Raw genomic sequence first — 25,443 nt, 5'->3', positions numbered from 1 at the left:
GACGTACTTGTACTGTTATGGATTTATTGCTAACCGTATAGATACGAAATCAATTAGGAACGCAACAACTTTAATATGGATAGCACCATCAATATCTGTGATCATCCTAAAACCGCAATTATATATCTGGTATATCTTCATTGACGTGACGCATTTCTCAAAACATTCATAAGAAAAATAGTGTACATCTTCTGTTTATCAGATTAATTTTTAAGATACTTACATTGATTTTTGAAAATAGTATATTTTTTACAGAACAATTATTATGTAACTATTGTATATGAATTATTCAACATTTTCTAATTCTTAGTATTTGTACATTCATAATTACTTTCCTAAAATATATTTCAACTTAGCTATACACAGAATAAATAAAAAATGAATATTTGATTTCGGTATTAATACTGAAGAAAATATCGTATTACGTCGTTTAGTAGTTAGAGAGAAAATAGATGTCACATATTATTTGCAATACTGTTACAATAGGTTTCTTTAATAAAAACGTGCTGATAAGAGTCAGGAAAAATAGTACGAACTCCTCTTTTTGAATCAGTCTGAGTCATGAAAAATATCTATAATTTATTTTCGAGAAATAATTAATTTATGTAAAGCATGTTGAAGCAATATTTTAATTACTGAAATTACACAGAACGTTATCCAGACGTTCTACAAACTCAAAATTATACAATTTTTATTTTTTAATTTTATTTATTTTTTTTTTTAAATGAAGTTTCTTCTCATGACTCAAAGACATTTCATTTTACATTTCAATATAATATTAATATTTCACCTATATTATCTACAAAAATACTATTATACATACAAGCACGAATTAAAACAAAATTCTCTACACATACGAAGTGATAAGTACAAACTTGGACAATCGAAAGGAGGAATGTCGACACTATTAGGTCAATTTTGGTTTCTCCTTTGTAAGAAATTCTTACTATATTTTTTTAAGTAGTTAAGGAAAATTCATATCTTTTATCGGTGAACAAAAGTTAAGGGAATAAATACATCAATATTATTGACGTACGTGTTAAGAGAAGTTATCCATTAAATACATTTTCAAAATATTATTAATTTCATTTTAAACTCTTGTAGCATCTTCAAAAAATATGAAGTAAAAGTAATATTAAAAATGCATAGAATTTTACGTTTCACAACTAAAAAGCACAAGTTTCTTTTTAATTAGTCGTGTAATATAAATTTTCGTTTGTTAGTGTCCCCATTTCAAACTATACTGTTGATTTTTTTTTTTTTTACTCGGAGATAAAGCAACAACTCTTGAACACTATGTGCAAGGGGTGTATCTAGTAGTAGTATATATTTTATTCCCTTTGTGGGGTACAACAAGGGGTGTATCTATTAGCTACCTATCTATTAAAATAAAATTTTATGATTAAAAGGCCAATTTTACGGATGAACATCGATTAGAAAAGAAAGAAATAACGTCACGAAGATTTAGCTTACTCTATTTTTTCATCTTCGACATTAAAACCTACCGTTACGCTAGTGCTGCCTGTCAGACTACTTGCAACAGTCAAAATTGGCTTTTCTAAGTTTGCCGTGGACGAAGAAGGCGGTATTGTTTCCATCATGTTTTGCTTCCAATTTTCCAAATCTTTTCCCGACATATTCGAGAACGAGCCTAGTTTCGATGTAGATTTATAACTGAAATTTGTATCAGTTTTCGAAGCAGGGGTTTTTGGCGCCGAGACGCTCTGCGATCGCGAAAAATTTTTTCTCTTGTGACTGTTGGAGGTATGAATCTTCTTTTGTTCTTGATTCGTCTCCTTATCTTTACTTCTCTTAGCTTTCTCTGCATTGGAAGATTCGCTTTTCTGAGAGACCGACGGTTTTGCTTTGTCAAATACGTTGTCTGCTTCTTTGATTCTGACGTCTTCGTCCGATATATCCATGCTTTCAACGAGAAATCTAAAGAAAAAATAGAAACCAGCGCGATTAATACTTCGTGTAGATTCGTTTTACTTAAACATATTTCCGAATAGCACCAACCTTCCAATTTTCTTGTAACTATTAGGCTTTAGGTTCAGGGTCTCCTTTTGCTCAAATATTTCTTTAACATCTTGTTTCTTTTGCTCCTCGGTTTGCTTTAACGTTATCGTGTGGTCTTCGTCGTCGTCGATATTATCGATAGGAAGATCCTCTGTACGTATGATTTTTTGAAAATTACTACCAAAACCGGTTCCAAAACCACATTTCCGAATTTGACCGTCTTCGTTGCTGTAATAGTCCGTGTACGACACGCTACCACGGCTTTCTCTATTATCTTGATCGATATTCATGCAAAATTCATTGAAGTCGACGTCCAGACAAGGCGTTGTCGGAAACTTAGGGCCCGTGTTGTAAGACTGTGCACTGTAACGTAGAATATGTAAAACGTGAAACAACGTGTATCGTTTCTATAATTATTCTTTGTTTGATAAATATTGCTTACCCCTCGTTGCTAATTAAGCTTATGGACATGCTGCACTCTCCTGTCGAAGTTGGAGCAGGAGACGAAGGTTCCGATGATAGAAACGATTGCGGTTCGCTACTCCATCCAGTACCTAAAGATTTCGTTGCTACTTAGACAAAATATCTTCAAGACTAGTGGATATTAACACGTTGACTGCCAGATGAATATTTTTGAAAATTTCTACTACGATTCAAATATCATTTAGACTACTGGGAACTACTTAATCAAACATTTAGTATGGTTTTTATGTCTGTAACTCGATCACGATTTATAAATTTCATTTAAATTTGGTTTTTTGATGCTTGAATATCGGAATTAATTTTCTTAGTTCTTCTTCTTAAATCGGATTAATCGAATAATGCTCACTGTTAGGACTAGTCGGTGACAACTGATTTCTAATGTCGCTAGTCTCTCCATCGTTCGAAGTCTTGTACTGTATAGGAGTCGGGGTGATGTATCTGCGACAAAATCATCCTATTTTTATCTCGAAACATATTATCGTAATCGAGAAAATTCAATATGAAATTCAAAAATGAAATACAAAACGCGAAGTATCATGTTTATATAAGAAAAATAAAATAAAAAAAAGCTTAATACTCACAAGGGCTGTTTACTTAATTTCTTACGGTACCTGACAGCTTCCAAGTCGGAAGAGTGGTACTCGCGACTCATTCCCCCGATATTGAGATTTTGGTTAACCGATTCGTGCGTAGATCCAGCCGGTGATGGATATTTTGGAGGCGACGATGCCGGTGTTCGAAACAAGGGAACACTGGTCATCATCTCCAAGAAGGAGTCCAACTGACGTAGCGAAAGCGCGTTGTGAAGTGTCTCCAAAGGTCTTATCGGAGGCACGCCACCGAAACCTTCTATTGCTACCGTAGTAAAATAGTAAATTAGCCCAGTGAGTCCTTTTTTTTTGTTATCAAAGTCTTAACCCCTTCGTGTCCGCGTTTCGAGTGAGTTATGTTCGAAAGTATAATTGGAAATTTGTTAAAAGTACAGTCTTGTTGACCTCGGACACGTCCATAATACATCGATACATATATCTATACATACTGTTACATCCGGCCCTGCCGGTGCCCCTTTTCATCGACCTCGCATTGCACATAGTTAGATCAGATACTTTTAGGAATGCGCTTGACAAACGATTCGGAAACCGTTTCTCGGGAACCGAATTGTGCGATCTGCGAATCAGCGAAATAGGCGTCAGCGCTCAACGCCAGCACATCCGCTGAACTTGGGACCCCTCCCCATTTCAACGGATGCCGAAGCGAAGGTTCTCGAGCCGCGGCTCGTGCCATGCGAGGATCAGCTAATATATAAACCCGTGGACACGCCCCACGGTGCTCTTTTTTATTCCGCTGTCAGTACATTCTCATCGTGGTGATTACCGAAATCTTGTAGTCGCGGACAGGTTAACTTCACGCGTTGTCGTTACCTACGAAAGTTCGACGTATAATCGGTTAAGATCACATCAAACCTTTATCGTCAATTGAACACGCATTCAGCGTCGCGCTTTGGTCGTTAATTACTACATTATTGTAGTCACGGATAGAGTAATCGTACGCGCGCCGCGTCGTTGCCGAAGAAAGTCCGTTGTTAATTAGTAGAGAGCCGTGTCGCGAGTGATAGTTGCCGACAAACAGATCCTTGCAACAGCACAGCCCTGGGACCACAACAGATAGCTGGTACAACCAAACTGTAAGACCGACAAGCGGTAACGTATCTACATAATTGTATACTTGATTTCCCAAAACCGATATTGTAATATAAACTTGTTATTTTGTAACAATACATATTTATATGCTAAACCTTGAAAACAATCATTGCAATCCCGAATTGCTCTTTCCCGTTAGCGAATACAGTTAAGATGAGCTTTAGCTCTTTAATTGAAGACGAAGATCCCAAGAAAGAGTCACAGATAAGCTGGGACGTAACAAAATTGGTGTCAGAAGTGGGATGGGATCAGGCCATAGTGAGGCCAAGACCGAGGTGGACCTGGTTGAGACATATAGACAGGTCATGTATACACGTAACGGACGTCAAGGTTAAAGATATAGAGAGACAAAGCAGCAAAATAAATAGCATAGGATCTAAAATGACTATCACAGAATGGGAGAAAGTGAAAAGCACGGGTAGAGTGGAGCTGCCCAAGAGGAGCACAGATGAATTAGGGAGCTATGTATCCCGAGCGGGGATGAAAATGCAGCAGCTGTGGGAAGCCGACCCAGATTTTTGGGAGGATGCAAGAGTGTATATGGATCCAACAAGTGGATATGGAGGATTTGTTGAGTTTCTTGCAATGAAATTAAGCAAAGGAAAACCGAGACAATATATCATGAGTACACTTTTTGAGAAAGGACATCGTGTCATAGACCCTAGAATCACTGCTTTGCAAAGTAATATGAGACCTATATTAGCTACCACCTTTAAGGATGAAGACCGAGGAAATATAAAAGACGAAAGGTGTATTGATCGTCTGAGGCGGATAGCAGAGTCATGTGGAGGACTAGATTTGTTGGTTTTAGATGCTGGGGAATTTAGCTCCAGCTTGCAGACAAACAAGCTGTTTTGGATGCAACCATTAAATGGTACGTCATTTCTAGATGCCGCATCCAAGCTGATTAAAATGTTGAACAATGGAGGAAAGCTATGTTTCAAAATGAACGGTATTTCGGACGGGTGTTTTGAAGTTATACACACACTTACCAAGAATTTTAGAGAGGTGAAAGCCATAAAGCTAGCAACAACACATCATGGTTCGCCGGAATTCTATGTATTTGCTAGAGGTTATGCTCCAGATAGGTCGGTTGGGGCAGTGAGGGCACAACACCTGATGAATTTGATAATAGGCGCTACCTATGATAGCTATCTGGCTTTTGCGAAGATACTCACTCACCGAGGAAGAGGAATGTGGCCGATCATTAGGTATGATTGGTATTCGCCAATTGAAAAAGCAGGTGTGGTCAGGGTAGTGGATGTCACAGATCAATTTCCTCCAGCGATTGAGATAAATTGTCATGGAACAAAACACAACTGGAATCCTAATTGGAATCATAGAATTAGGAATTTTAGGAGATTAGTAAAGAGTAGGGGACATAAATGGATTAAGGAGTCTAAGATAGGATTCAAGAATGTGTGCCCCATTGGTTCTATTGCAAGGAAGAGGACTAGCCATCCACACAAAAATATAGAAAACGGACTGATAAGTGAGTTCTTAGCCGATGTGTTTTCACTAACTCTGACAAATGGCACATTTTGTCATACACAGTCAACTAATCGTTGGAAAGAAGCTAGCCAGATCAAAAGACTAGATGTGGACCCAGGTCATATGGATCAGGCTAGTTTTAGTAAACTGATAAAAGCATTTGAGCTCACTGATTCAGAATATGATAGGAGCCTTTATGAACAATGCAGATTGTTATCTCAAGAGGAAGTGTTGTTTGCCGTAAACAACCAAGGAGCCACTGGGATATTGGATTTGGGACATACTATGGGCGAGTACCTTACTTCAAACCGTAACTGGTATCAAGAGAGCTTGCAATAAATTGATCAATGGATTAAAGGAGAAGATGGTGGAACTTATTTCACATGCCGTCTAAAGAATGAACCTAAGAAGAAAAACAATGCAGAAGGTGGCAAGCTGAATCACACAAAGGGAGTGACAATAGAGGAACTAGAACAATATAATGAGCAGGGGCATAGATTCATTCAATTTGCTGATGCCAAGACGAGATTGTCCCACTATATATTGATGGGTGACTTAATATCAAACGCTAATAAAACGAAAGTATACAAAGGAACTATCAATGGAACACCTGTTATGAGACAGGGAAGTGTTTTACGAGCCTTATGGGATAGATATCTACCAGTGGCCAAGCGTGACATAACCGTGGACATGGCAGATAGGTTTGATGTCAGAATCCGAAACATCCGAGAACATGATATAGAAAACAGCGTGTCCGGAGCCTGCCTCGATTATAGCGGATGGGACGTGTCTGTAACAGTAGAAGAAAGACTCCTAGAAGCGATATGGATTTCAAAGTTTTATCCGGAACAATTGCAACCAGCGATAATGAATGCATGTCTACAGATGGCATACTCCATAGTAACTAATGATGATGGAGAGGTTTGGATTAGAGGTGGCAACGGGGTTCCGGGGAATTACTAACATCAATTGGAAACACAAAGCTTGTAGTATGCAACACTTTGGTTGCGATATCAGAGAGTACGGGGACCTCACTTGCAGAATTATGTGAAACTGTAGCAACAATCACATACAACGCAGGGAAGACCTTCAAGACTATAGAAGTTATGAGAGTATCACAAGTGTCGGATGGAGATGATACAGTAAATTCCCGAGACACCTGACCGCTGATTTCCGGCCTATGGGTATTTAGCATAGCCAATAAGATCGAAGGGGATTATGAAATTACATCTCTTAAAAGTAACCCAGGCTTGTTCTATGAAGAAGAATTACCCATTAGGATTTTCCATGCAAAATGGAAAGTAGTAATAGCCATAGGTGTTCAAGATATTCTCGACGCGAAGCCACTTATTCTACCACAAATGGAAAGAATCAAAACACTTTGTGACAATTACAGCTGGACACACTGTCCTGCGGATACAATTAGAATCGATTTAACACGAAAATTATCAGATGCAAAGTAGTACGAACAACTTTTACGTAACAGTCTAACAAAACCAATGGCCACAAAATCACGAAGATCAGCACCTTTGGGATTTATCGGTACAATTAGTAACGCCCTTTTTGAAACACTTACAGAGGACGACGCAAAATATTATAACCAGGAAATAGACAAAATTTACAAAGACCAAAAACACTTATCAGAACTATTGGGAAAACAGACGCACATTGTTAGATCAGAATTCCAAGACATTCATCGAGACCTAATAGAATTAAGGAATTCTTCCTTAATAATGGATAACAGAATAAAACAGCAGTTAACAGCAGGTCTCCTTAAATTCGATAAAGTCGAGACAGAGATGGAGTTACAAAGAGCCACAACGTCTTGGACGTATCAAATATCCAGGCACGTGGACGAATACCTTCAGGCCTTACTAATACTGACAGACGCAATAATGTTTGGTAAATTAAGAATATTACACCCAGCTATATTGTCACCCGATCAACTCAAACTAACATGTACCCGTATTAACCAGTCAACACCATATGAATTTCCCCTCTCCTTAACAGAACTACGATCAGAAAGATTTTATAGAATAATCACAATCAGCACAATATATTCAAATGGAAGAATGCTAATATCAATCGAAATTCCCCTCCTAGATAAAGCACCCTTCAATCTATATCGGCTACATCCATTACCATCCTCTTTACCAATTTCACATAACATTTCCAGTGCCATTCTCATTGTACCACAAACCCCATACCTCGCAATCGATGACTCTCATAAGGAATATCTCTTGCCAACGAAAAGCTTCATACAAGGATGTAAGATTCATCCCACCAAATACATCTGTCAGCTTACATTGCCATTATACAGCCTAGAAAAAGCACCAATTTGTGAAACCGACCTTCTTATTCAAAAACGTACCATAGAATGGAAAAACTGTAACATAAGATCATTAAAATCAACTGACATATTTATCAACCAACTCAAAACTACAAACACATGGCTATACTCTGTCAAAGAGAAAACACCGGTGCAAATCAAATGCAATTACCGCGCCGCAGGCTATGAATTGATACAAGGTCCAGGAATTTTGAAACTAAAAAAGAATTGCCAGGCACAAATAAATAATTCAAGAATGATTGCATAAGAAGAAACAACGTCTAAAGTAAACTCGACATTTAAACAACTACCAAGCCTAAATATAACGCACCTGATACCACAGATTACACCTTATCACATACAAATAATATCCGATTATCAACAACAAGAAATACCGCTAGGACCATTCCATGATAAAATAAACGAGAAATCCATTGCCTTACTAGAAATCGAACAACAAGTAAACAATTTAGCGACACATCACCGTACGCAAAGATTAACATCCTATTCAACCTATGGAATATCCTCGATAGGGATACTAATTATCATAATTGGCATAATATGGGTTGTTGCAAAATTTTATAAGAATCATTGTTCAAAACCCAACATAACAGCAAAGAAACCAACTGAACAAATAGAGATGGGAACACTAAAACATAGGAAAACAGAAAATTTAGAATCACCCTATATACAAACGACGATCTTGCCACCGTTTTGCATACCACCAATTCCAAGAAGTCCGCCTGCACTCACAGCAGATCTCGCGGAAAAAATAAGAAATGTCCACCTCTAGTAAACAGCACAGGTAAAGACGTAATGTGAAAATCCAATCAGAACTCACCGTTACCATCTCCATTCATACCTAATATACCCTATATAAACCATCGCACAATTACACCATACCATTATCAAAGTTTTTTTTCGTGTGAACTACAAGGACCACTATAAAGCAAAATGGGTTACTATAGAAAACCAGGAAACGGTATGTATCTTAACGAAACTACATAATTAAAGAACAACGCCTCCCTAGTAATAACCCATAACTAATTAAGTTTCTGTTCCCTTCTTTCATCTTAAATAGCTGCTATGCCCGTGTTCGATGACACACGTATGCCGCGACTCTACCACCCCAGCAGAGAGGCTGCTCCCGTCGCCTACCCTGGACAACCTCAGGCGGAGGGAGTGCATCCAGGGACAGTCGTGAGTGGGGTCCAATGGCACCATCGTCTGTGATGGGTGCCATTGGACCTTCTCGGAAGAGGAGGCACGAAAATACGCACCAGCACACGTACATCAGCTGGTGCGAGAAGGCCGTCTGGCCCACGCAGCAGCCCGCTGTCTGGAGTGCCGGAGACAGGCACTCAACCGAGGCAACCCGGAGGAGTGCCTGGAATGCATAGCAGCCATCGCTTCGACACCATGGGTCGAGCTGGCGGTGCGGCCTGTCTTAGAAGTACCATCGCACAGGACCCAACCCCTTCCCCCCGGTCCCGAATAATCTCGTTATTATTTTATATTACTATATTTTTACTATATTTAATATTTTACTATATTTTTTTTTATCCATGTACTACTTTTTACTTTATTATTTTATATTACTATGTTGTATATATTATCTTATAAAAAAAAATATCTCTCTATTATATATTATTTTATATTATTATATTTATATTATATTATATTATATTAAAACAATAATCGATAATAAAAAGTTTTATGCTAAAAAAAAAAAAACTAAACAAGCGAGCGATAATAATCGCCTAGTTTTATATTAGTTACTCGGTTAATTACGGCGATTTGTGCAATCGACATTCGGTGAAAAGGTGCACCCTTATTACACAAAACAGCCTCTTGAGACTGTTTTTGTTAACATATAAGACGTTGTTCTGCAGTTCCGATTGGTATTTCTCCTTTAGTCTTTCCATACTTCAGAAGTACATTTCCTAAGCTTTACAATGCTGTATAGTTTTAATTACTAACGCCGTTTAATTAATATAAAAAAAATAGTATATTTGAAATAAGGACATTTTTGGAGAGCATCTAAATAGGGAACTACAGAATTATTTATCAAAAGTATTTTATTTTATAATATAAACAACATATTCACAATAACAAATTAATATTTCGTTGGACCCCCGTTTTTTCTTATTACCTCAGCACAGCGACGTGGCATAGAGTCAATAAGACGAATACAGCGATCGATTGAAATACTTTTCCAAGTTTCTTCTATCACATCGCATAAATTCTATAAATCATTTAAATGTGAAAGCTTTTTTGTTTTAATTTCTATATCCACGTCGCGTCGTTCCAAAGGTGTTCTATCGGATTTAAATCCAGGAATTGAGCAGGCCAACAAATAACTCTAACTTTATGTTCCTCCAAGAACCGTTTTGCCTTTCGTGCCGTATGTTTTGAATCGTTATCAGCCTGAAATATCCAGTCGTCTGGCAAATTTCCTCAACTAAATGGCATTAAATGTTCGTTTAAAATGTCGAAATAAAGATGCTGGTCCATGATGCCATTAATACGGCAAATTGGACCAGGATCGTTTGTGGTCATGCCACCCCAGACTATCACAGAGCCACTTCTTCCTTTAACGGTTGATTTTAAACACTTTGGATGAAATTCTTCACCTATTCGACGTCGTACATAAGTTCTTCCATCTGATCCGAAGCGATTAAACTTAGACTCGTCAGTAAAAATTACTTTCGCCCATTTCTCTCTTGTCCAGAGAAGATGCTCTTTAGCAAAGGCTAGTCTTGCTTTACGGTTCTTTTGACTAGTAAATGGTTTTTTACGAGCGATGTGTCCTGTTAGTCCAAATTCATTCAAACGGCCCCGAACGGTATGAACACTAATTTCACGATGAATATCAACCGCAGTCTTAAATCGGTCCGCTTCTGAAAGACGGTGCATCCTTCGATCCAATCGTGGTGTTATTTTTCGTGGTCTTTCATTGCGTATTTTATTATCAACAGTGCCATTTACTTTAATATGTTTAAGTGTTTGATGGACAGCGTTAATTGAGATTTTAAGATGCTCAGATATTTTACGAAGCGTTAATTTTTCATTCCAAAGGCGGAGAATTTCTAGACGTTGCACAGCTGTAATATGTTTGTCACGACCCATTTCTACGTACGAAAACTGATATACCTAACTGCACTTTACATATGGTATTACTACTTGTACTTTATAATCACATGAACTTACCAAAATATGCGTTGAAAATAAGAAACTCAGTTTTCCCTATTTAGATGATCTCGAAAAATGTCCTTATTTCAAGTCTACTATTTTTTTTATATTAATTAAACGACGTTAGTAATTAAAACTATACAGCATTGTAAAGCTTAGGAAATGTACTTCTGAAGTATGGAAAGACTAAAGGAGAAATACGAATCGGGACTGCAGAACAACGTCTTATATAGTATGTCCCACGAAATCCTGGACAGCCGATTATTTCGTAACCTATTAAAGATACGAAAAAAGTTTCTCATATGAAATTGAATGGCAAGAGGGGGCCGATTTATTGGCCGTAACAATTTTTTTTGATCATTACTGTTTACAGAGATATGAAAGTTACGTTTGATTTTTCAAATGGGATTATATACTTTTTGTTTGATGAATAGATAGTACGTTTCAAGACGAATTCAGCAAGCTTAATGTAAACACCCTTTTACAGATAGTTTTTAAGATATTACGCGTAAAAGTTTACTGATTTTCGGTACAAGAAAATCTGCGAGACCATGAAGCACAGTAGGGGGTCTCGACTCTCGATCGCACTTAAAATGCTACGGGTTAGACGGTGCCTCTTGAAACCGATACGAAGAGACTACGGTAGGAACGGCAGGCCTAAATTCTACATAATAGTTTTTTCACAACCGTTACCTTTACGTCATGCAGAAAAATGTCGCCCATGTTCTGGTAATGAACCTCCATACCCTCCAATAGCAAACGATTTGAAGTTTATTTTTCTTACACAAGGCAATTATCAATTCAGCCAATAGAACGAATAGGGATGCTCGGCCTGCGATTTTTTTTTATGGGCTCATATTAAGCAAAAAGTATTTCAAACTCCAGTAGAAACTGTTGAACAGTTAAAAGAACGCATTGTTAACGCGTGTTGCAACGTTCCAACAGATACTCTTGTAAAAGTAGAAAAACAATTTCTAAAGCAAATAAAAAATTGTATACTAAATGATCGAGGGCACGTGGAAGGGATTCCAAAATAAAATATTATTTTTATCTCAAATTAATTTATATTTTCATATTTTTTTCTCCTAAAAATCCTTTAGCTTTATCCGTTAGCTTTATTTCATTACTAAAACATGGGCGACATTTTTCTGCATGCTGTAAAGGTAACGGTTGTGAAAAAAACTATTATGTAGAATTTAGGGCTGCCGTTCCTACCGCAGTCTCTTCGTATCGGTTTCAAGAGGCACCGTCTAACCCGTAGCATTTTAAGTGCGGTCGAGAGTCGAGACCCCCTACTGTGCTTCCTGGTCTCGCAGATTTTCTTGTACCGAAAATCAGTAAACTTTTACGCGTAATGTCTTAAAAACTATTTATAAAAGGGTGTTTACATTAAGCTTGCTGAATTCGTCTTGAAACGTACTATCTATTTATCAAACAAAAAGTATATAATCCCATTTGAAAAATCAAACGTAACTTTCATATCTTTGTAAACAGTAATGATCAAAAAAAATTGTTACGGCCAATAAATCGGCACCCTCTTGCCATTCAATTTCATATCAGAAACTTTTTTCGTATCTTTAATAGGTTACGAAATAATCGGCTGTCCAGGATTTCGTGGAACATACTGTATGTTAACAAAACGTTTTCCCTATTTATATGCTCGCCACTGTACATACACTGTAATACTCGTGAAATGATTGTGGCGATAGGAATGACTATTACTGTACAATTTCTCTACGTTCAGTTTTGCATTTCAATGAATTATAATCTCAGTAATGGCGTGGTCGATGATTGTTATATTTTTTTAAATGGTTCATAATTTCGGTTTTTAGAACATATTAAATTTTCAGCAAGTTCCTAGATTGGATTTTCATTGAAATTGAAAATCTGTATGTCCCATAAGGGTGTGTGTTAAAATTACAAAATCTTGATATTAATTTTTTCATAAAACTGGGGCGGATAATTATAATCGAGATAGACTTACATGATTCCTATTTATTCAAAGAACGATCAAGCGAAGTTTCGTTAAAATCCTCCGTTAAATATATGTGCGGAAGAACCACCTTGAACGATGATTCCACGAAAAGGAAAAGCGAACTTAATACAGCGATGTCTCGTTAAACGCACAAGCTCGGGACTGACCTTGTGCAGTTATCGTAGAGTTCGTATATTGTTTGATGTTTGACAAGGACAGCGTATAAAGGGGCTGGTTTCTGTGCACTTATCCTGGACAAATTTGTGCGTCTAACGAGACATTACTGTATTATAACTACGATCGCGAGCACGAAGAGGTTTAAAATCGACGTAAGAGGCATCTCACCAGCAACAGCAGAAGCGTGAGCGGGTACCATGTCCTTCAGATTCGGTGCACTCGAAGAACCACTGATAACCGCGGTGCTGAAGAGACTGTTCGCCGATCCTGTCAGCTTCTTGTTGACGTTGTAACCCAACAGCTTGAAATAACTCATCTGTCCGGAGATACTGTGACGGTGGCGCCTTGCTGTGCAGGTAGGGTCAGGTTGAATGATTGAAGGTCGTGTGTCTGGAGACGAGAAGGATCGTTGAGGCTGGAGACGGGAGAACGGTGCACGTGGACACTTGGAACGATGGTTAGATTTTCGAGGAGTATCGTGACAGTCGTGGACATCATTATTATGCACAGAGGACGTATGAGAAAGCGTACTACTATGATCTGGTACGTCTACCAGGCTACCGTGCCGATGGAGATTGAAGCTGGTGAAAGAACGGCGTCTTCGTGTTCGAGAACAGCTGGACGAGGAACACTGAATCGAATAAAGCGGACCGACAAGAGGAAGAACATCGTCAGATCCGGGCAAATTGGGGCAGGATAACGTTCTTATTAGCGTACGATTAGTTTCAACGACCGATCCACCACTGAACGTCCGTCTGATCACTTTTCTGTCGGGCCTCCACTTCTGTCTCTCCTTGGCCACGAGGCGCTTACACGCGAAAGGTTCACCGGACTCCGAATTACAAACACTAGGATCTCGTTTCTCGAGAAACGCAGAACGTTGCCCTCTGCGAGGTAGCGAGCCAAGATCTAGATCGAAGCTCGCCAATCGACGAAACTCGTGGACATTTCCGTAACTGTCGTTGGAGGAAACGCTGCAAGAGGAACAATTAGATTCATCGTGGCGCAGACTCAGGTAACAGGAACAGTTAAAGAACTTGTGCGACAGCGAGCGAGCGAAATACGTGTCGAAATTTGAACGTTCCACGGGTGGTAGCTCTCTGCTCCGCAGGATCAGCTCCGACACGTTACAATTATAACAAAGACATCTGGGTAGATAGGGGGACAACGAACGTGATCGTTTCTCGATATCGACGCGTCCTTTTGCCGTCTCTCGGGTTCTTTCGTGGCGGGATAACGAAAGGGACGACGACTTTTGCCACGAACTGGTCCATGGCGATCTCGTCGGATCGCTCGACTCACCGTTAAACTCGACGCAGGGAAGAATCGTTTCTGAATGGGAACGTCCGTATTTCTTACTTTGAGAACGTGGCTGGGGATGACCGTCTCCTGTATCGGTATCGAGACATGTCGAACAACGAACTGTGGGGACTGGGAGCACGATATTCGTGATATCCGAAGTCCTGCTGTTCGGTGAAATTAGGGGAGTGTTATGTAAAGTCACCAAAGGTGTCGAAGCGAAGGTTGCGATCGTAGGGACGGGTAACTCCGGTGAACTGAAGGAGTGCGACAAAGCCAACGACTTCCCCGTAATAGGCACGTGCAGCAAAGCCTGGCTAGATGTTTGTACCCGGCACTCTGTTGTTGCATGCTTTCCTGTGTGGACCCATGCGTGTTTTGCGAAATGAGACGATGCAGTTAAAATGAACATATGAGAATTTAGTATAGCGGGACGGGACGTAAAAAGGAGGGAAAGAAAAGAAAAAAAGAGAAATAGACTATTAAATAAACCCATTACCAACGAAATAAAAGTAATCATTGGCAAGAACCTTTGGTTATGTCCAGTCTTTAAACAACAGCCATCTTTGACGATCTTGGAAATACATTTTGCTTGAGAAAACTTGTCGTGGAAATACGCGCAGCTTTTATAGGCAAAGTTCAAGAATATTTTTTTTGCAAGTTAAATACATATCTTAATCGGGAACAAAGCGTAATTTTAACGTCTTATTATACATGGTGGGATCGAGTAACATGTACAATAGGGTGTGTGGAAAATACGATTTTCTTTTTGAAATATGCGGGACAAATTTTTGTTTCCTTTCGAGAATATTTTTCGTTAACTAGAAAATTTGTTAGTAAAAAGAATGATGTACACAGTTTTTTAGGACACAAATTTATATATGGAAAAGTCTTGCGAGTCAAGCTTGTATGGCCAATAGTTTTCGAATTATATAGCTTGACATAAAATTTGTAATTAAAACTGGTGTAAAATTATATAGAAGATTAATTTAACGTATCTGAAATTCTGAAGGATTATTTTTGCGGAAATAACTCGTGAAATTTTTAGTTTGAATTTGAAATATAATTACTACTCGATATGTCAGATAATTTATGAAAATAAATTATGAGTTTTTTTTTCATCCTATGCTACTTTGTACATGTTATTCAACCGCATCCTGTATACATATATTTTAAACATCGAAAATATTTTTCCGCCACCGACTTTTGTCGGTGTCTATAGGTTTTTTGAACGTAGTTAGTTCGAACGGTCTGTAACAATGCTTCAAGTTAGAGATTTTTGTAATGCTAAATTGTTACAGATGACATTTTATGAAAAAAGATTCGTTACCAATGAGAGGAATAACTTAATTGAAATCTAGAGAAAACGACGTATACTTCAACCTACTCTTATTTAGAATTAGAAGGCACAAGTTTGATTAATGTTACACACCCATGGCACACGATAGCCATGCAACCAGTAGCCAACCAGACATCAATTTGAATACAAAAACACTATCGATGATTAGTATGGTTGTGAGATTTTACAATGATGGCAACCAAAGATTATTTAACATTCTTGAAAATATGTATTTTAATTCCTTTCATCGTATATCATTATCTCACCTAATCGATTTGTGAAATTTTTGATTGCCACCGGGATAAGATTTAATCGAGTAAAAATTTAGAGATTAAATTTAATTTGTGCTTAGAATTTTTAACATCGAGAGAGTAATGAAACGATGACATTACAGAAAACGATAAATATGTAAAATTTTTACGTAATAGAGGCTACTTGAGATTGAATATAAAAGTGATATGCTTGAAGAAATATCGGAATATTACGCGAAATTTAATAAATAATTAAAAAAAAAAAAAAAAAAAAAAAATTTAAAAAGAAATGTGAATTGTAAACATGAAAACTCTGCAAGTAACATAAAATGAAATACAGTATACAATGACATCCACACGTTAATAAGTACATATGAAGAAAAAGCAGATATGAACATAAAATATAACTAAGCACTGTTAATTGCGAGTCTCGATGGAACAGTGAGCTTAGGAATGAAGGAGTCAGGAAGACAACTGAATGAATCACATTACATCTGGTATTGATATGTAACTCAAACAGTCGCCGACATAAATTAGTTGGCTTCCACGCGCACAACTATCGCTGAGCAAAGAGTTATTTCAACTGGATATTCCTATATCAGTCTATTTTGATCTTATCTGTTTAATTAGTTCTGTTACTTAAGCTGTGGCTCGTGAATCACGTAGTAACTGAACAATCTGTCGGTACTATAATACTTGAAAAAGTAAAGTAAATGTCACTCACACACTACATTACACGTAAAAATCAATATAATACAAAAGGATATGGTATTCATAATACATAAAAATAATGCAATATTAAGGAATTTGGCGTGACGCTAAAAAACTATAGCCAAGAGATCACGTATGTATGCTTAATGCTAAAGTGTCTATGAGATACGCTAAAATAATTGAAATGTTTCGTCAAAAGGAATACTGTAATATCGATAAATATGTGGGGATGCTACATTCATAGAGAAATAAGGTGCAAATCACAGCAGTCTACGGCGCAACTATATGTGACTAACGCAGAAGCGAAGTTCAATGTTGTCAATGTAAATACCATAAACGAAAACGACAAATAAATTAAAATATATATATTTCCTATTAAACTGAAAAGATATGAACTATCCAAACTTGAGATATTATTGAAATCCTGTAAAAATCAATAGTAAATAGTCGTTTTCAACTATCATGACCGGTCCAAACAATTGTGGTCTAACTCCCATTATGGCATTGTCGATGTCTCCACCTTCTAACTCGCATTTACTCCACCTTCCTAGACTGTGGAAATTCTAACCATTTCCAATATTAATCGCATCCAAACGACCTTGAACGTTTCGATAGGTTTTCAATTCTCGATTGTTCCTGAAAGTTTTGGTCCATCTTAAACTGTCGACAAACAGAAACTTCAATTCTTGCAACAATCGACCAAGACTTTCAACATCGTCTAGATTCGAATCTAATATTGAAGCCATGACTAGCCAGGATTTCCATTTCCTTGGGGAAAAGACCAGCAAAGGTTTAGACTACACTCCTATTGACCTAAACGCATTTGTCCATATGACAGAAGAACATCAAGGTCCGACGTGATAGCGTTAAAAAAGGAAAATGTGCCTGGTCATTCAAAACAGTTGAAAATGACTATGGGATACTCTACGAAACGTAAATGCACTCTTTTCAACGTTTTCCTGCTGAAATTATAACAGGAAGTCAGAATGACATACCTTCTTTGTTGACCGCGTCCAAGCTCTGATACTGCAGCTTGTCCGCAGCTATAAAAAGACATGAAAAACACGACGCTTTGTGATAAAATTTGATTGCGAATTTCAGTTGACCATACATTTCCAAAAAGTGAAACATTGGAAACGAAATCAATGAAAATTCTCGTAACGCAATTTTATTCTGCCAGTACTTGACCACGATTTGTACAATGACTATTTACAAAAGTACTTGTTTTTAACTTTTTGTTAACAACGAGATATATATCCGTTGTTCTAAGCGAAAGGTTAAGTATTTGTATATAGGTGTCACTATCATGCATAACCAAAGATATTAGCTTTGATTCGTTATTGCTAGTACAAAATGTATACTACCGATTAGCAGTGAAGAACACTTACCTTTCTCAGACTTGTCTTGTCTTTGATGATCGTAACTACGTGCTCGTGGCTCGACAATTCCACCTCTCTCCGCATCGCGTCGTTGACGTTGACTAGCAGCTAATTGACTACCAAGTCTAGCTGCCTCGTGGCCCGCTACAGTCCTAGCACTGATCGAATTGTTAAACTAGTAAAGAAAATATTTATGTTTCGAATAAACTTTTATATACCTTATCGGAATTGGTGCTGAACTTTGCAAGAAACCACTGTCGAAAGGTTCATCCATCATATTAGGATCTAGGTCCATCATATCAACAGCTCTGCTAGTTGTTGGACTATCCATCGTTGAATCTCCAACATCTGTTTCCACTAGTGGAGGAGGTGTATCCTTCAAATTCGTATAACGCAAACAAATCTCATTACGATTTAAATACTGCTATATGTTTGGGTTTTAATTAAAATTCACGGTTGTAGTTAGTAGTAGGCAGTTAAACGTTGCGCGTTGTGTTTCTCGACTCTTCTACTTTCGTGTAACTTATACAATTCGTTTCCACTTTATAAATCAGCCCTCAGGAGCTGTAACTGCGTTTAATCGTAGCTACAGTACGGGTTGAGCAATCCCGAGGTACCCGAGCTATAGGGGGCCTAATGGGCCCCAACATACTACTGACATCCCTAATGTAGATGCCAGAGAATAATGAATACTTTATTGTAGATCAAAGTTAATGTTCCGTTTTAAGGGTGGTTGTTAATGCCACGTAGAACCGTGAATTTTAAATCGCAGTAAATATTATGAAGTATTTGCAAAGAAACTTATACACACAGATTGTGTTGGTGCATTCATGAAATCATCTTCCAAAATTCCCAATTCTACGTCTTCTTCTTCTATTCGTGCACTGCATTGAGAAATAGTGTCTTGGGCAGATCCACCGCCACTTTCACCCTGAAAATATAACGAATGTAGTTTTTAATACATTTATAGTCACTGCCGAAAAATGCCAATTACGTAATTTACTTACTATATTATGACTACTTTCGTTGCGCGAGTGAGGTCTAAAGCCCGGGCCTGGTGGTAAATTTTTTTGTACGCAACAATTAACACCGGGACTAAAATGCAATTCAACGTGAAAACGTTCTTCGCTGCTCGGATCTTTGGTTGGATCTTCGTATAACATAACTACAATTTGCGACATATAGTTTAATTCGGAAACCATACTAACATACTCCATAGCACGACGCCACTGTTCATCTTTTATTACCTGTTGTAGTAAAAATGTTTCTACATTATCTATAGCAAAAGAAAACTGTAAAAAATGATAAATGTTACTTACGTCGAGTAAACCACCGTAACGTAAAACTGTTAACAATGAATGCACGTGACTTTCACTTGTAAAATAAAGTCTTGTGCGAACATGTCGACCAGGGCTCGAAACACCATGAGAATACCTAAAATATTTAATCGTTCCAATATACAAGGCGTATTGTAGCATACCTTAGGTCCTATTTTACCTTGTTCAAATATATATGTATATATATATATTACAATACGAATTTACTTCTACCTTGGATTAAGTCTATTAACAGTTTCTTCTCCAGATTCTTCTATATTTCTTTGCAAATCGGCTCTTATTTTTTTCAAAAGAGGAGTACAGATACCTTGTCCTATTGTAAGTTTTTCTTGCACTGTTAATCCATATTCCTAGTACGAATAGATAAGTTGAAATATGTAGATTGATTGTATATATAGTATATACTAAAACTACCATTATTAAAATTCTGACCTGTGGTATAACAATATCTGCCAAGTATTTGGAATAAATATATAATTCTTCCGCATGCTCAAATTGCAGTGTATGGTTATTATGTTGCAAATCGTATTTTATACAATCGTAAATATCCGGAATTTTTGATATATCAAATCTCTTATGTTTGGTACAGAAGTCCTTTTCGATCTTTCCCCATCGACGACCCATTAATTCCCACGTTTCACCGTGATAAAGAATCGCATCTAAACATATTATACAAATAACAATAACTTCGACGTACAATGACACGCAAATAAATACCTTTAGTTTTTGGATCATCTTTTTTAATGCGCACGATATCCATTAATTTTTGGATTAAAATATGGACGTGTTGGCAACATCGAACAGGATTTTTAACAAAATCCATAGCCGCGTTAATACTCAATGCATTTCCAGGATTTATTTGTTCCCGATCCTCGCGCGTAAATTCTCTGTCCTGTTGTAATAATTCGTGGAGTCGCGTTTTTACCCTATCAAAATACGTTATTACGATTTACTAAAAAATTTAAAAATTATATCGATTTTTCGACTCGAACTATTCATACAAAATTTCCTTACGTACATATTTTGATATTTACTACTGTCACAATCGTTGTCTAAGAGACCATTAGTATTAGCGCTTTTAACCATCTGTACTAGTATGGGCGTTAATTCTCCCTCTAACGCGAGCAAACCTTTCGCAAAGGCAGCTGCAGTCATTTGAACTCTTCCTTCGTCGCTTGCATAAATTTTCAAGTCGTGACGAAAAGTTGAATGAAGTCGAAGTAAACCCAAACCTTGAGCACCAGCATAATCACCTAAGTATACATACAAAAAAACCATTATAAAGAATAAAAATAAAAATAAAAATAAAAATAAAACATGTCCTTTAAGTTTAAACAAACGTAAAGTATGATTATGATTCTGGGAATGATCTGTGTTCTGGTAAGAAGATCATAACGGATAGTTATAAAAATCATTAATTATATATTAACACTTTAAAGGTCGCACGTCTATGCAGTAACGGTAACATCACACACATGTTGCGTGAGCGGCCGTTAAAGTGTTAATGTACATACATGTAGCTTATGGTGACGAAATATTAATGTTCACATTTTACGATTAACCATTAATCACTATCCATCGATGTATTATGTTTCGTTAATGCTATACAAATTTTGCAATTAATCAATGTGTTCATTTTTGGTTTGATAAAACGGTGAAGATACCAAAATCTATTTACGAGAATATGTAATAGTATATACGGATAGGTTTACATTGTATACGTGTCATTTATACGTGATACTGTATGAACAGTGAAACAGAACTAATAGAGCTATTAAAAAATAGAGTAGATAGACATTTAATACTACAAAATGTATAAAAGCGGCTACCACTGAATTGTGAAGCAATTCATTGCAATGTGGAATACACATAGAACCAGCATAGAAACAGCATTTCTTTGAAGTGCTTTATTCTTAATACCATTCAAATACCGTCTTAACATCTTTATTTATATACACATATACCACTACTATTTCTATGCATTTTGACACAATCTACGAACAACTACAAACAAGCGTTGATTCAGAATAAACAGTTACCGTGGTTTGGTAACATCTCTGAGTCTTCCTCTGAAATAATATTTGAAATTATCTATGAATTAAACGTTTTTATAAAAAGTAAGATGTTTACTATCCTTGAACTAAAACAATGGGATTCGCAATTTGATGTGAAATGTGATATTAAAAATATACCATTACTTGCGTAACATCATTGGCATCGGGTAAATACTTTAAGTTAATCAAATGAAATGTCTAATGGTTACACAGCTCTATTTCATGAAATATTTTATATACGTTTATATATACATACATATACACTGTGCGACATTTTAGCAACAACGTAGTATGCATACGGTCGGTTGAGAATTTCAGGCGTAAGATAGTTCCAGCCGAAGTTCAGCCAACAGATGAAACTTATTAAATAAACAATTTTTCGCGACATATGACATTAACTTAAAAGTGAGTATGACAAGCGTATGAACATAAGATACGAACCACTAAGGTGTCTACCTTGACCACCGGGGTACATGCAGCGAAATATTCTTCCTAATTCTTCTGCTTGAATACGGCCGGCCGGTGTTAATTCTCCACCCCATTTCAAGATCAAGACAAGTGATGGCTCGCCAAGTCGATCTAACACAAAAAAAAAAGACAAAAACTTTCAAATTTGTTCATTATTCCCTTCATACACTCTGCAACAATATTAAAGGGACGCTTTAAAATTGCCTCAAGAATAACGAATATCTAAGTTCCACAATTTTGTGAAAAAGTAATCATGCAACAATGTAATAAAAAAATGTTTAAACTGAGACCTCGAAAGCTTAAAAACTTTATTTCTATTATTCTATATTGTTATGCGGCTACTTTTCACAAAATTCAAGTGATTCGAAGGTGATACTTCAATTTTGTTGCAGAATTTATAATGTGACTAAAAATAAGAGAATGTTACTCTTTGTACCGTCATCCGACGAACTTCCTCTTGGTCGCCCCCTTGGTTGATATTTCATTTGTACTTTGCGGTTTATTCCTGAGAAGTGGCCGTACCTACGATATAATGTTAACTGCTTGCAATATTTTCAGATTAAAATAAAAAGTTCCTCGGAAACATAACATAATATGCCTGCTTATTAAGACTTAGAATGTTGAGTGAAACAGCATTAAACGGGATACTTATAGTGGACGGTACTGAATTTAAAGAAACACCTATATCAGTTTAACATTCCCCTGTTTCTAATAATTTTAATAATACATATTTGGAAAAATATTATCATACAGGTTTAGCAATGAAAATGAAGTAATTGACTCTATGAATAGTGTTGTATTGAAACGGCGTTAGACGAAGTTTGTATCGTACTTACATTTCTAAAACACTCTTTAATTGTTCAAGTTTCCCTTGTTTTTCTTCTAATTCTGGCCCTGCAGCCCGATGTTGAATTTCAGCTAACAAACTACGCGCGGTGTCTAATATCTCTTGTAACTGCTTAGGTCGTTTCAATTTAATGTGACCGTGTTTGTAACCGTCGTATTTTGCAAATATTTCAAAAAATCTGTTTCGAATGAGAAATAGTGAATAGCGATATTTTTTTAAAATACATTATCCAGAAAAACTATTGAAAACATAATTACTTTGGATGACGAACTTCCACTTTCATTTTTTGTTTCGGAGTCCTGTCGCCGTGTCTTATAACAGCAACAACGCAACGTAATTCCATCCTAAAATACACACAAAAATATTGTTAAAATCATAGCACTTGGAATAATGACATGGAATATGAAATAAAATTAACATACATTTTTCCAAATGTAGTAGGTACGATAGGTGGGTCGTCTAACTGGAAGGGAACACTCCAAGGAATATGTAAAGTAGGTGCTAACTCCCTCAAAATCATATTTCCTAAAATCTTAGCACAGTCATCGTAATATTTATTTGAGTTTTTTACAAAACTAAATCCATTTACATCACACACGAATGACTGACCATTTGCTCTGTAAAATATTAATAACTATGTATATGCTATTTACATAATTTTATGCTACTAATTACCAATTATTGATATTTCCAACATTTTTTTTCCCTTAATTTCGTTACAGTTGAATTTCTATGTACCTGAGCAGGTCGAAACCACAAACAGTTTGTTTAAAAGCCAAACACACTTTTCTACTAATCAGTTTCTCGGCGTTACTTAATATAACGGGATAACGAATTTCTTTTCCTTCCGAATCTCTTTCGACTTTCCCGTCTAAAGCAGGACTTTTTCTTGCTTCAGCATGAGCGTAATCAGGACCCACGGTATAAACTTTAACATCTGTGCCATCGGTAGGCATAAAATCTTCATAAATATAAGACCCTGTTTTACGAACTCGAGATTCTGGCGAATATACGCTACTACGACTTCCGATCTATATAACAAAGATAAAAATGAGTTTACTATCATTCTATAATTATCATTTTAATGATTATGCCTATATAAAATAGCACCTTTCTAAATAGCCTTTGACTGCCACCTCCTGCAGATGTAGGATAATAAATGTAAATATTATGATCCTCAGCAGATACTGGCTTTTCTACAAACGGTTTATTGAATGTAACACCATTAACTTCCACGTGATCTTCCGACTCCACCAATTCATGATCTACAATGAATTCTTTCTTACATGTATGTAGCATAAAATTAAATATATGTTAAATAGCATGTATATTATATACGTTTTGGATCAGAAGAATCTCTGTCCAGGACGGCATATCTTGGAATTTCAATACCCTCGCTGCTTAAAATGGCATAAACCCTTCTACGATCCTATGAAATACAAAATTCAAATAGATATGAATAAAATGTTTTTTGCTCTTGCAGTTTACAATATTTGAAACTATTTGGAATTAGTATTTGCTTACCTGGATGTCATATTGCATCGGTAAATTATTGATAATAAAAGGATTTCTAAGATTAGCATAACTTATAGCTTTATCAAGAGGAAAGCCCTTACTGTGGAAACTTATTAAACAATCAACAATTGGCCAATCCTCTACTGATTCCTATAAACGTATGTTTTCATGAAACAACAAATTAATAAATCTTATCTTTTTCTAAACCTACCTTTAAAATAACTTCTTCGGGAAATACTACTATTTTAATGTATTCAAATTCTTCTAGTCTTGTTAAAATTTCCTTCATCGGTTTACTTTGTGATTTCTTGGCCATCGCACAGACTCCAACCAGAACTTGCTTCCCTTCCCCTTCCAAATCACTTCCACCCATGCATTCATCATCATTGCTGCACCCGTCCGACAGTTCGGCCTAAAAGAATTTTTCTATTTAGTTTAAATGAATTATTCTTATAGTATATATATTATTATTATAATAATATAATATAATATATATATACTTAATATACTTAATATATATGTAATATATTATTAAGAATATAAGAATAATATAATATATTATCCTTATTATTTTTGTATTTTTATCTTTTTTATATAAAGCCATTAATTTATATACTAGCTTATATACATAATGAATTTGCAAAACGCAAGTCTCATTGCTGTATATTACATGGGTCTCAATTTATAAAAATTCTTTGTTTAACATTGCCTTAAATATTGTTCGTTTGATATGCTTTCAAACAGAATGAACTACCAGGACTGCCTAAAATAATAACTTTGACCATTTATTACATTCTTTATTTTACATTTAATTCGAAATCAAAGTTACATGTAATGTATAAAAAGAAAAAAAATTAATGTAATACTATTGAAAAAA

At 36.3% G+C, this 25,443-nt stretch overlaps 1 protein-coding gene across 15 annotated transcripts in view; it reads right to left on the bottom strand.

Moving 5' to 3' along the window:
- Nucleotides 1–905: 905 nt before the first annotated feature.
- The window catches only part of LOC128892184 (inositol hexakisphosphate and diphosphoinositol-pentakisphosphate kinase 2), a 29,344-nt gene continuing 4,806 nt past the window's right edge, over nt 906–25,443 (bottom strand). For 3 of the 15 annotated variants that reach the window (XM_054152390.1, XM_054152388.1, XM_054152400.1), the window contains 27 exons: nt 24,778–24,978; nt 24,576–24,716; nt 24,390–24,480; nt 24,162–24,316; nt 23,790–24,082; nt 23,474–23,668; nt 23,309–23,395; nt 23,041–23,229; nt 22,632–22,726; nt 22,178–22,315; nt 21,722–21,751; nt 20,701–20,935; nt 20,400–20,608; nt 20,115–20,341; nt 19,896–20,032; nt 19,665–19,779; nt 19,353–19,592; nt 19,157–19,276; nt 18,564–18,721; nt 18,355–18,503; nt 17,962–18,009; nt 13,535–15,022; nt 3,084–3,357; nt 2,849–2,940; nt 2,462–2,573; nt 2,020–2,382; nt 906–1,938 (listed from right to left, as the gene is read on the bottom strand). In XM_054152390.1, coding sequence (XP_054008365.1) covers nt 1,470–1,938; nt 2,020–2,382; nt 2,462–2,573; nt 2,849–2,940; nt 3,084–3,357; nt 13,535–15,022; nt 17,962–18,009; nt 18,355–18,503; nt 18,564–18,721; nt 19,157–19,276; nt 19,353–19,592; nt 19,665–19,779; nt 19,896–20,032; nt 20,115–20,341; nt 20,400–20,608; nt 20,701–20,935; nt 21,722–21,751; nt 22,178–22,315; nt 22,632–22,726; nt 23,041–23,229; nt 23,309–23,395; nt 23,474–23,668; nt 23,790–24,082; nt 24,162–24,316; nt 24,390–24,480; nt 24,576–24,716; nt 24,778–24,978 — 6,051 coding nt within the window. In that variant the 3' untranslated portion in view covers nt 906–1,469. The remainder of the gene's footprint in view (nt 1,939–2,019; nt 2,383–2,461; nt 2,574–2,848; nt 2,941–3,083; nt 3,358–13,534; nt 15,023–17,961; nt 18,010–18,354; nt 18,504–18,563; nt 18,722–19,156; nt 19,277–19,352; nt 19,593–19,664; nt 19,780–19,895; nt 20,033–20,114; nt 20,342–20,399; nt 20,609–20,700; nt 20,936–21,721; nt 21,752–22,177; nt 22,316–22,631; nt 22,727–23,040; nt 23,230–23,308; nt 23,396–23,473; nt 23,669–23,789; nt 24,083–24,161; nt 24,317–24,389; nt 24,481–24,575; nt 24,717–24,777; nt 24,979–25,443) is intronic. The other 12 variants (XM_054152394.1, XM_054152401.1, XM_054152402.1 and 9 more) reach the window with 12 other exon arrangements.

Source organism: Hylaeus anthracinus, unplaced genomic scaffold (genome assembly GCF_026225885.1).
Source record: "Hylaeus anthracinus isolate JK02 unplaced genomic scaffold, UHH_iyHylAnth1.0_haploid 12002, whole genome shotgun sequence".
Taxonomy (NCBI): Eukaryota; Metazoa; Arthropoda; class Insecta; order Hymenoptera; family Colletidae; genus Hylaeus; species Hylaeus anthracinus.
This window is presented reverse-complemented; position numbering and strand designations above follow the sequence as displayed.